The following is a 12172-nucleotide window of genomic DNA, read 5'->3' as shown; positions in this document are numbered from 1 at the left end:
GCTCCCTCAAACAATGGAAATTGTAACATATCTATATACCCTCTTCATCCTGTTCACTCTTGTCTGTCTTCCTATAAAATCTTTAATTGAGTGGAGATGGTTATCAAAATTACTTCATTCTTTTGGGAAAAAACCTAATGGAATGGGATCAAGATCACAGAAACAGAAACACACACATTCAAATATATTTATGTATGTGTATATATATATCTACATATATCTATATATACACACATACACATACACACATACAATATGTGTGTGTATGTTTGGTAGAATTTGTGGAAAATAAAAACTAGGTTAAAGATTATTTAACAAGTATTTTTTGGAAATACCCGACAGCAATATGACAAAAACAAAACTTAAGTCTCAATTCATAGCATAAAAAATTGCATCTGTATTACAGATGTAAACATTTAAAAATAATCATTAAAAATTAAAAAGGGAATGTTTTATTTCAGTTCTGAAAGGTATATATAAAATTATTAAATAAATGAGATTATCAGGAAGACAAAATGATTCAACTGCATGGAAAAACTATAAACAAAAAATCCAATAATTCAATGGAACAATCAAGTGCTTCCTATGTGAAAGGCACATAAAAAACCCCAATAGATTAGGAATACTGCATTATCAAAAATTATACGACAATTTAACATCTAAAATAAGGAACCAGTACAAATGGTAAAGGGCAATACTCAGTTCACTTCGCATAGTCAAAAGCCTATGGATCTCCAAATCCAAGAAAAACAAAAGAAAGAAAGAACTGTGGAGTATAGATGCTGATTGAACCATATTATTTCTTTTGTTTTGGGTGCTGTTTGTTTTTTTTCTATTTTGAGGTTTTGCATCACTGCTCTGATTTTTTCTCTTGTAACAGGATTAATGCAGAAATAGGATTAATGTTATTATGTGTATATATATGTGTGTGTATATCTATATCTATATGTATAGAGATATATAGATATAACCTATATCAGATTACCTGCTGTCTAGGGGAGGGGGGAGGGAGGGAGAAAAATCTGAAATTGTAAAGCTTGTATAAACAAAAGTTGAGAACTATCTTTACATGTAACGGAAAAAATAAAATACCTTATACATTAAAAAGAAAAAAAAAAGGAAAAAAAAAAGATGACTGGTGATGGTCCAGGATGCAGTGAAAAAAAAAAAAAGCCTATGGAAATGAAAGCACACTGTTAGTAATAACCTGAAAAAAATTCAACCTTAATACAGATCAAAGAAATGCAAACAAAAACAATTTAAAGTACCACTATGGGGGCAGCTAGGTGGCGCAGTGGATAAAGCACTGGCCCTGGATTCAGAAGGACCTGAGTTCAAATATGACCTCAGACACTTGACACTTATGAGCTGTGTGACCCTGGGCAAGTCACTTAATCCTCATTGCCCTGCAAAAAACCTCCCCCAAACCAAAAAAACCCAACAAAAAACAAAAAAAAAAACCAAACCACAAACCACAAAGTACCACTTCATAGCTTTCAAATAAAGGAAATATAACAAGGATTGAGAATTGAGCAAAGAACAGGAGATAGAAGGAAAAGGAATAAGCTATTACACATATTTATAGTGTTAAAATTCACAGGACTATAGATTTAGAGCTGGAAGGACCTTCCATTTTACAGATGAGGAAAACGTGGCGCAGAAAGTTTACCTAACTTGCCCAAAGCCACATGACCAGTAACCCTCTGAGGCTGAATATAGACTCAGACTCCAATCTACAAGGCCATCTAACAACTCTATTTTTTGTTTTGTTTTTTTGAGGGGCAATGAGGGTTAAGTGACTCATCCAGGGTCACACTGGTAGTAAGTGTAGAGTGTCTGAGGTCACATTTGAACTCAGGTTCTCCAGAGTCCAGGGACAGTACTTTATCCACTGTGCCACCTAGCTGCCCCCAGTACTTAGTTTTTAACTAGCAAATTATTTACCTTAAAAAGAAACATAAATTAACAACTTACGATCACAAAATTCTGAGATTTTTGACCATTCCACACCCTGGCAAGTAACTGAATCTGATTTTCCAGGTAGTTTAACATAATCAGTATCACATCTATAAACTATGGTGGTTCCAACACCAAAGGTTTTATCAGCATCATAGTTTTCTTCTGGATGAGCATGAGGTATTGATGGTAGAGTACCACAATCACCTAAAAGAAGTGATAAAATATTACAAACCATACACAATTCCAGTATGAAGGGAGACAGTTATTCATTTTTAAAAAATCAATTATCTTTCTAAGAATATTGTTTTCAAATCCAGCCTCAGAAACTTTACTAGCTGTATGACTCTGGGCAAGTCACTTGTTTGCCTCAGTTTCCTCAACTGGAAAATGAGCATTATGTAACAGCAGGGTTATTGTGAAGCATCAAGTGAAAATATTTGCAAAGTGCTTAGCACAGCACACAGTAGACACTATAAATGCCAATTCCCTTCCCCTTCTTTTCGACCACGACACCAGGTTTCTCTTTTCACCCTTGGCATTTATCTTCAGGAAACAAGGCTTGAGATGATCTGGGTCATATTACAGCACAAGAACTAACATGAATGCTTATGTTTTGGAGAGGCAAGATGTTCATCAAAGATTTGATTACAAAACCTCATTCACCAATCTCTAAGTTACTTTTCTAGTCTTAAGTCAATAGAAATAGCTGCGAGATTTGGCTTTTCAACTGCTCTGCCCAAATATGAATTATCGCTATAAAACAAATGTAGATCCCGAGTAGAACCCTGACTCATCGGTGAAATGATTATTTCCCAACAGTTTTAGAAAGGAAGGATATATGCACAACGGTTGTCCATTATGAATATCTTTTTTTTTCATCCCTTCTTTTTTGATTCACGGGACTAATGAAGTTAGAACTTATTTTAAAATAATAATAATTCTATGTCAATATTAGGATTTGAGTAGCTTTTCTCCCAATTTAGGAGTCATGCATTGCCCAGACCAATGGGTAGGTGTTCCCTGCTCTCACAATACAATTGTTTGCTCAAAAACCCTTCAGGGAGAATTAGCGCTAACCTACAGCTGACCCTAACCCTAGCCCCGACATGGGTCACCGTAACCCAACTTTCTCAGACAATTTAAGGCCAGCCCACCCGAGCATTCTTGGCCACTGCCTCCTGTGGGTGTCTAGCTCCCATATAAATATATGATAGTCCGTGAGACTATTTGGGTTATTCTAAGGATTCTCCCACCCGCCAAAGAAAATGAAGACAAGAACTGGGGCGGAGGGAGTTTTGAAATCGATTTCCCCTCTGATAATGTCGGCGCCTCCCAGAAGCCCGGTCCCCCTCTTTTGCACCTCTACGCGGGTGCCCAAGCTCGCTCCTCCCTCGCGGGCGTTCAATAAACGCTCGGCTACCTTTTCCCATAAATCAACAGCATAATAGTGAACGTCATGGAAAGCGATATTAAGAGGCGCTTCCCCCAACCGGGATTCACGAGAAAAGCTCGCGGATCTCCCAGGGATTCACAGGTGGAGGGGAGCGCGGCCAGGCCCTACCCCCACCCCCCAGGGGCTAAGCGGCGAGTGCGGTGAAGGGGGCGGAACGCGGTCGTCCCTCCGCATCCCTCAGCCCTTTCCTCCCTTGCCCACGTAGGCCCCTCCTCACCGCTGACCAGCGGCAGTCCGAGCAGCGGCAGCACCCCGAGGAGTCCCAGGGCAGGGAGCCACGCCCCCGCGGTTGCGGCGCGCTTCTCGCGGAGAACCCCGCAAAAGGAGGCCAGAGCGGCGGCGGCGCGCGCCCTGCGCCGGACTCCGGCTCCCCGGACCGGTACTCGTGGGAGGCGCGCGCGCGGAGGCCAGAGCGGCGGCGGCGGCGGCGGCTGCTCTCCCCGGGCCATCACCGTTAACTCTGGGGCCAGGCGCCGGCTGTGGGTGGGACCCGCTCTGGGGAAGTCTGCGATGAGCTCGGGCAGGTACTAGTGAGGAGGCGGGGGAGGGGCGCGCTTCCTGGAGGAGGCTGCCCCGCCCTAGCATTGACCGTAAGCGCCGCTCCGCCCTAGTGGGACTGTAGCGAGGGGGAGGGGAGGAAGAGAGGCGACCGGAAATGGGCGGGAAGCATGGTGAGAGGCACTTCCGCTAACCTCTGAAGCGGCCGGGGTGCTTCTTTTTATTATTATTATTTTTTTATTTTTTATTTTTGTTTTTTTCAGGGTGCTTCTTAAAAAACGCCTCCGCCCTACCCCGCCCCGCCCGCCTGAAATTGACGGAGCAGAAACCGGCGCCTCTCAGGCGCTCCCGAGGCGCCCACGCGCGGACGCTTCGTGCGCGGGGTGGGAGGCCGCGCTCGTGCAGGGCGCCGCGGGACCTCGAGCTTTCGCCTTGTTGTTTCTGGCAACCTCCAAAGTCTTCCTCCCCTCGCCGCCCTTCTGTTTCCATTTTCCCGTCTCTTGCCCCCAACCCAACCCACCTCACTTCACCCTCGGGCAAACAGTCCCCAGGCTACGGAGAGTTTCCCGAAGGGCTGGGTCACCGCAGCCTGCGGCTTCCTGCCCACTCCTGCCCATGTCCTTTGGCCCAAAGGAGAAAAAGCAACAACAGGGAAATTAGAATTAACAAGGGCCTGACCTATGGTGGAATTGTGTATGTCTCTCAGGAAAACAGATGAGCACCTGCGTTCTTTATCCCTTGGGTGGATTTTAAGATCATTAAAAGTGGCATTTAATTATAGTCACAGAGCCAGTAAGCATTTATTAAGTACCTACTATATGCTAAGCTCTGGGGATGCCCCAAAAAAGGCTCTCAAGGAGCTCACAATTTAATTAACTGAGGGAAGGCACCCAAAATAATAGGGTTTGGAAAAGGTTCCCTGGAGAATATAGGGAATATAGTTGGGACTTGAAGGAAGCCAAGAGGCAGAGATAAGGAGGAGCCAGAAAAAATACCTGGAACGCAGAGATGGAGGGTCTTGTTTGGGGAACAGCAAGAAGGCTAACTGGATGGAAGAAGATTAGAGAGGCATGGGGTAAGTGGAAGAGGAGTTAGGATGGAAAGGACTTTGCCAGAGAATTCCGTATTTGATTCTGGAGGCTTTACCCTCTGGTGTTTAGTAAGGAGCAGGTAACCTGGAAGTACCAGGTAGGTCACCTGTGCTTCAGAACAATATCTTTGGCAGCTGAATGGATGGATTGGAGTGGAGAGAGTTGTGAGCCAAGTAGACCTGCCTGCAAAGCCATGACAATATCCGAGCTTGAGGTGATGAGGGTCTGTGGTGGTAGTGTCGGCATATTGTAGATATGTTGCAAAGACGAAATAGAGGCCATGGCAACAGATTAGACATGAAAGATGAGGAGCAGTGGTGAGTAGGCGATAACAGGGAACTTGCTAGCCTGGGAGGATGGTGCTGCCCTTAATAGTAATAGGAAAGTTTGGACAGGGGGAGGGGAAGGGTTTAGGGGAAAAGAGAAATGAGTTTAGTTTTGGACATGTTAACTTCATGGTGTCTTCAAGATATCCAGTTTGAGATAGCCAATAGGCAGTTGGAGATGCAAGAGTGGAGGTCAACAGAGAGGCTAGGGCTAGATAAGTAAATTTGAAAGACATCTGTACGGAAATGATAATAGAATCCACGTGAGCTGATGAGATCACCAAGTGAAGTAGTACAGAGAGAGAAGACACCCAGGACAAAACCATATGGGACACCTACATTTAGAGGGTGTGACCTGCATAAGGATCTAGCAAAGAAGAATCAGAAGGACCAAAATGATAAATAGGAGAACCAAGAGAAAGTGATGTCCCTAGACCCTAAAGAAGGTATAAAGGAAAAAAGGGTGTTCCATAGTGTAAAAGAATGCAAAGCGATGAAGAAGAATGGGGATTGAGAAAAGGCCATTGGATTTGGCAATTAAGAGATCACTGGTAACTTTGGAGGAAACAGTTTTGGTAGAATGATGAGGTCAGAAACCAGATTATATAAGGTTAAGAAGAGAGAGAGAGAAGGGGCAGCAAGGTGGTGCAGTGGATAGATCACCGGCCCTGGAGTCAGGAGGACCCGAGTTTAAATGTGGCTTTAGATACTTGACACTTAGCTGTGTGACCCTGGGAAAATCACTTAACCCCAAATGTTTCACCAAAAAGAGAGAGAGAGAGAGAGAGAGAGATTTGTGTGTGTGTGTGTGTGTGTGTGTGTGTGAGAGAGAGAGAGAGAGAGAGAGAGAGAAAGAAAGAAAGAGAGAGAGAGAGAGGAAGATGAGCCACCTATTGTAACAGCTTGCAATATTTTCTCCTTGACCTGGGAGTTCTGGAATTTGGCTATAATATTCCTGGAGGTTTTCCTTTTGGGATCTCTTTCAGGAGGTGATTGGTAGATTCTTTCAATTTCTATTTTAGCTTCTGCTTCTAGAATATCAGGGCAATTTTCCCTCACAATCTCTTGGAGGATGGTGTCTAAGCTCTTGTTTTAGTCATGGTTTTCAGGTAGTCCAATGATTTTCAAATTATCTCTCCTGGATTTATTTTCCAGGTCAGCTGTTTTTCCATGGAGATATTTTACATTGCCCTCTATTTTTTCATTCAGTTGAATTTGCTTTACTGTGTCTTGGTTTCTCATAAGGTCTCTAGCTTCCATTTGTTCAATCCTAATTCTTAGGCAATTATTTTCAGCAGACAGTTTTTTAATCTCCTTTTCCATTTGGCTTTTCAAACTGTTGACTTTTTTCTCATGACTCTCCTGCATCTCTCTCCTTTCTCTTTCCATTCCTTCCTCCCTTTCTCTACTTCTTCCTTCTATCTCTCCTACTTTCTCTTCAAAGTCCCTTTTGAGAGTTTCCATGGCCTGAGACCAGTTCATATTTTTCTTGGAAGCCTTGGATGTAGGGGCCCTGCGCTTGATTTCCTCATCTGAGGCTGCACCTTGATCTTCCTTGTTGCTGAAGAAGCTTTCTATAGTTCTGAACTTTCTTTGCTTGCTCATCTTTTACTTGATTTTAAACTCTCCACTGGGGTGGGCAGTGGCTGCTTCTTGGCTCCACTCCTGTTCCCAGCTTCAGAGGGTCCCAGGTGTTTTGGTTTGAAGGAGGGCAGGTTTTGCTCTCACCTGGCCTGTTCTCTGGTCCGGAGATAACCTCAAGCCTACTTACTAAATAATCAACCAGCAAAGCTTTCTGTGGTGTGGTTCTTAGCTTCGACAAGCCTGTGCTCCTCCCCCACCTGGGCCTCCTGCCGCTTAAGATTTCTTCCTGGTTCCCCACTGGGGTGGGACAGCTGAATTCTTCCCCTAGTCCCAGCTGGTACCTCTGCAGTTCCCCGCCCCCTCCAGCCAATCAACCCTCTCACCCGACCACACACTCACTTCTAGAAGACGCTGGTACTATAGCTGAATCAGAGGCTCTGGGGTAAATTCCTCCAGCGGCATGTCTGGTGTGTCTGTCAGCACGATCGTGGGGTTAGATTTTACTCTCGTGGTCCAGCACGGCCCCCTGAAATCTATCTGTAGCTGGAGAATAATCTCATCCTGTATTTTTGTGTGTTTTTCTGCTCCAGGGGTTCTTTTATTGCTGTTTTTGGGGTGATTGTATCAGGAGCTCTGTGCGTTTAATGTCTTTCCTCGGCCATCTTGGCTCTGCCCCAAGCCTCCTATTTTAGACAGCCTTCTCAAGGAATTTAGCCATGAAAGGCGGATGAGTTATAGGATGATAGTGGGAATGGAAGAATCAAATGAGGGTTTGTTTTGGGGGAGACAGGCCCATTTGTATGCAGTAGGGAAGAAGCCAGCCGACATCGAGATAAGTGAGAGAGAGGGATGACAGGAGACAGGATGGAATAGGATCCTTTGTGCAGGTGGAAGGGTGGGCCTTGGTGAGGCGGGTGAAGGAGAAAATAGTTGCAGAAAGCATCTGAGTGATATGAGCAAGGAGTTCAGCGTGAATGGCTTCAATTTTTTCCCCTATAAAATATGAGGCAAGGTTCTCAGCTGAGAGAAGCCGGGCAGAGGGAGAACCATGGAAAGTCTGGGAAAGGATGAATAGCTTTGGAAGAGCCACTGTGGAGAGTGAGCTGATAAGGAAGGTATGGTGGGATTACTTAGCAGCCAGGAAGGCCTACCTAGTGAGGTTGTGTAACGTCAATTTGTAGTGGATCCAGCCGGAGCAGTTTTGTGATTTTCTTCACCTTCATTCAGCAGCAGGTATGTGGGAGTGAAGAAAGTAAAGGGTGAAGGTGATCCAAGGCTGAGGCTTGGCTGGGTACATTTGGTGATGTAAAGGTGCTGGGGACTCAAGAGGACATAGAGTTGAACTGGTTCACCAAGGGTCAAGAGGAAAGGACAAAGGACAGGGGAAAGGGGAGAGAGTGCCGAGTGCAGAGAACTGAAGGGTTGAAGGATTGGAGGTCACAATATGGAGGATGAGTGGGGTTTGGTAAGGAAAGGCAGAGGGAGAGGTAGAGAGCTAATAGATTATGGTCAAAGAAGAGGAATTTGGAATTACTGAATTCTTGATTGGAAGTATTCAAAATCGGGTGGTGCATTTATGGCAAGGTATACAGCATCATGATCTTTGATTCTCACCACTACCCTGTGAGGGAGGTACTACAAGTATTTTTATCCTCATTTCGGTGTAACACACTGCCTCTCCTTAATAGTTGTGCCTACACGTGTCATCTCATTTGTTCCCACCATTAGGCAGGCATGACATGTATTCTCCTATTTCACAGACAAAGAAAGGAGGTGGCATGACATAATGGATAGAGAGGGCTGTCCCTTAGACTTGGAGACTGACGCATAATGGGTGTGACTATCTGTGGGCAAGTCACTCAGCCTTTCGGTGTCTGGCTACACTTTGTGACATATGCAGGCGATAAACTAATTTTATTTTGCACATATTTTACATTGACTTATCTCGTTGATTGTGTATGGTCACAAAGAGGGGATTTTTTTCCCCACAGTAGTCAGTCAGCAAGCATCTATTAAGTTCTTACGATGTTCCACAGGCACCCTAATGGAAGTAAAAAAATAAAAGTAAAACCAATTCCTGTCCTCGTGGAACATGCATTCTAAAAGGGGAGACAATGCGTGAACCATTTGGTCCACACAAGACACATTTTTTTTTTTTTTGGTGAGGCAATTGGGGTTAAGTGACTTGCCTAGGGTCACACAGCTAGTAATTGTTAAGTGTCTGAGGCCAGATTTGAATTTAGGTCCTCCTGAATCCAGGGCTGGTGCTCTATCCACTGCACCGCCCCACACAAGATACATTTAAAGGAATCTGAGGTGGGTTTGGAGGGAGGAAGGCCACCAGCCATGGCCTCCTGCAGAAGGCAGGCTTTGGGTGAGGGCTTGAAGGACACATCTAAGATTAGGAGAAGTTTGTTAATGATCAAGTGAGGGATAGAGGGGCCACCATGGAAGAAGAGGTTACAGAAAGATGGGGACTGAGAAGCAGTAAGGCCTACCTAGATAGGGATTAGAATGCGGAAACTGTACCAACCATGAGTTATCTCTAACTAATTCTTTAAGGCAGAAGGAAGCATCTAAAAACTACTGTGAGTAATTTTAGGACAGCTCTTTTTCATACAGGAAAAATAAAGAATGGTTGCCTGGATCAGGCCAAACCTGAGCTGGGCCTTAAAGGATGAAAGGTCATTAGGAGAGATATGGAGGGAGTGTGTTCCTGGCACAGGGAATGACCCAGCCAGATGCAAGAAGGGCTGTGCAGAGTGTCATCAGGAAACAGTCTGGCTCATAGGAAGAGTGACTACAGGGGAGGATAATGGAAAAGAATAAGGTGTGTTTGTGATAGACTAAGAAAAACAGCCTGGCTTGGACGTAAGGTTTGAGGTATGGAAAATAACTTTGAAATGAAGTAATTGATGGCTTTCTATACCAGACTTGGGTATTCAGGCTTTAGTCTTTAGATGAGGGACCTATTTAACTAGGGGAGTGACAAATAGAATGTGACATGAGGAAAGCAGTGCTTTTGAAAAATTCATTTGGAAGCTGTAAGGAGGCAGCCAGACAGCTCAGTGGAGAGAGTGCCGGGCCTGGAGTGAAGTTCAAATCTGGCCTCAGGCACTTACTAACTTGGTGACCCTGGGTAAGTCACTTAACCTCTACTCCAGTGGAGAAGGAAATGACAAACCACTCTAGGCTCTTTGGTTTTTTTTTTTTTTTTTTGGTTTTTTGGTGGGGCAATTGGGGTTAAGTGACTTGCCCAGGGTCACACAGCTAGTAAGTGTCAAGTGTCTGAGGTCGGATTTGAACTCAGGTCCTCCTGAATCCAGGGCCGGTGCTTTATCCACTGCGCCACCTAGCCGCCCCCACTCTAGACTCTTTGCCAGGAAAATTCCATGGACAGTATGGGTGGGATAAGGTCCATGGGGTCACAAAGATATGGACATGAAAGAATGACTGAACAACAAGTAATGTACAGAGTCTGTTAGGAGGCTGCTCTAGTGATGAATGAACCTACATGGGAGGAGGGGGTAGACTGAAAAATGGAAATGGACAGAGGCAGGAAGTGCAGGAACAGTAAGAAGCCAGCATCACTGAGTTGTAGAGAACAGGAAAAAAGAGTCAAAGCAGAAGACTCAGTAGGTCAGAAGGGGCCACGCCATGAAGAGTTTGAAAGGCTAAACAAGAATTGTATGTTTGATCCTGGAGGGAGTAGGAGCTATTAGAGTTTAAGTGGAGGGGAAAGGGTGGCACGGCCATATCTACACATTAGGAAGATCTTGTTGGCTGCTAAGTGGAGTGGGGAGAGACTCGAGGCAGGCAGAGCCACCAAAGGTATCACAGTAGTCCAGTGAGTTGATAAGAGCCTGAACCTGGGAGGGGGGAAGGGACGGAGCCAGGAGACATGACAAAGATAGGGTTCGTAGGACTTGGCAGCACATTGGATAGGGGTGAAGCTTTGAGGGTGGCACCTAGGTTGTGAGCATGGAAGATGAAGGGCATAGTAAATGGAGACCTAGTCTCAGGATCAGAAAAAGCTGGGTTCAGGTCCCACTTCTGACACATGCAGGCTGTGTGACCCTCAACCAGATCTAGCAACATCAGTGCCCCAGGCAACTCTAAGACTGCATGTAGCAGAGGAAGTGCAGATACACATTAGTAAAGGGAATGTCTTTTACCAGTGAAATTCATAGGTCCAGTCCAAAAAGAAAAATAAATCCTCCAGTGCCTAGCACAGTGCTTTGTGTAGTTGATAAGCGTTCTGAATAACAGAAGAGCAGGGACGGCTTGTAGTTCTTTGGTACTTAGGACTCAAAAATGATCTGACTTCTGCCCACTATTTGGTAAATTCAGAAAAGAGTGCAAGTGTATATATTTGTTGTAAAACAGAGAGAGAGAGAAAGAGAGTGTGTGTGTGTGTGTGTGTGTGTGTGTGTGTGTGTGTGTGTTACATATGGGCAGCAATCAGTTTTAGCCTGGCCAGCACAATTCAATGACTGAAATATATTTAGCATATTTCTTTTCTTCTGGAAAATTTTAATGTATGCCATTAAACCTTCTTGTTATGTTAACTATATCATCATTTGCTATGTGATTAAATCGTTTAATGAATTATATAAAATGTGAAATTTTGTGAATTCTTGATACTTTTAAGGCTCTTTGTAATGCCTTCTTTAGCTGGTGGGTAAATCTGGCACTGAATCTTCTAAAATAGGACCAGGTGGGTGTGGGTGTGGGTGTGGGTATGGCTATGGGTGTGGTTGTGTGGTATTTGCTTTGAAGCTTAACAGGAATAGGTTGAAAGCAACTTTAATAAATGAGAAGTACACTCACAAGGACTGCATTCCAATAATTTATAAGAAAACTGAGAATCCCAGATTCAGAAGAAAAACCGAAAGATGTTGGGAGATAAATATGGCTCTAAAGGCTGTCCAGAAGGAAGTGGTGATGATAAGGATAATAGTGTCCCTTCCTGAAATGTGCTCCTTCCTTACCTCTGTCTCTGCATTCCTTAGTTTCTTTCATGATTGAGCTCAGGCACCCTGCTAATCTTCCTTGAAGTTAGTGTCTTCACAAAAAAGGCTTAGTGTCTCTTTTGTATATATACACTTGTCTTCTAGGGCTAGATTGCAGGCTCCTCAGGAGTAGGGATTGTTTCTGCTCCTCGGTGATGGTGATGATGGTGGTGGTGGTGATAATGATAACTGACATTTATATAGTATATGGTGGTGCCAGGCACTGTGCTAAATGCTATACATTTATTA

The 12172-nt window shown here is 44.3% G+C and overlaps 1 protein-coding gene across 5 annotated transcripts in view; it reads right to left on the bottom strand.

The window, feature by feature from the left end:
• Window positions 1–4035, bottom strand: part of LOC122725718 (membrane cofactor protein-like) — a 55588-nt gene extending 51553 nt beyond the window's left edge. For 4 of the 5 annotated variants that reach the window (XM_043962967.1, XM_043962969.1, XM_043962968.1 and 1 more), the window contains exons 1-2: window positions 3630–4035; window positions 1975–2163 (exon numbers count right to left, since the gene is read on the bottom strand). In XM_043962967.1, coding sequence (XP_043818902.1) covers window positions 1975–2163; window positions 3630–3861 — 421 coding nt within the window. In that variant the 5' untranslated portion in view covers window positions 3862–4035. The remainder of the gene's footprint in view (window positions 1–1974; window positions 2164–3629) is intronic. The other variant, XM_043962971.1, reaches the window with a different exon arrangement.
• Window positions 4036–12172: the final 8137 nt, after the last annotated feature.

Source organism: Dromiciops gliroides, chromosome 4, assembly GCF_019393635.1.
Source record: "Dromiciops gliroides isolate mDroGli1 chromosome 4, mDroGli1.pri, whole genome shotgun sequence".
Taxonomy (NCBI): Eukaryota; Metazoa; Chordata; class Mammalia; order Microbiotheria; family Microbiotheriidae; genus Dromiciops; species Dromiciops gliroides.
Note: the sequence above shows the minus strand (reverse complement) of the source record. Positions and strands in the feature narration are given on the sequence as shown.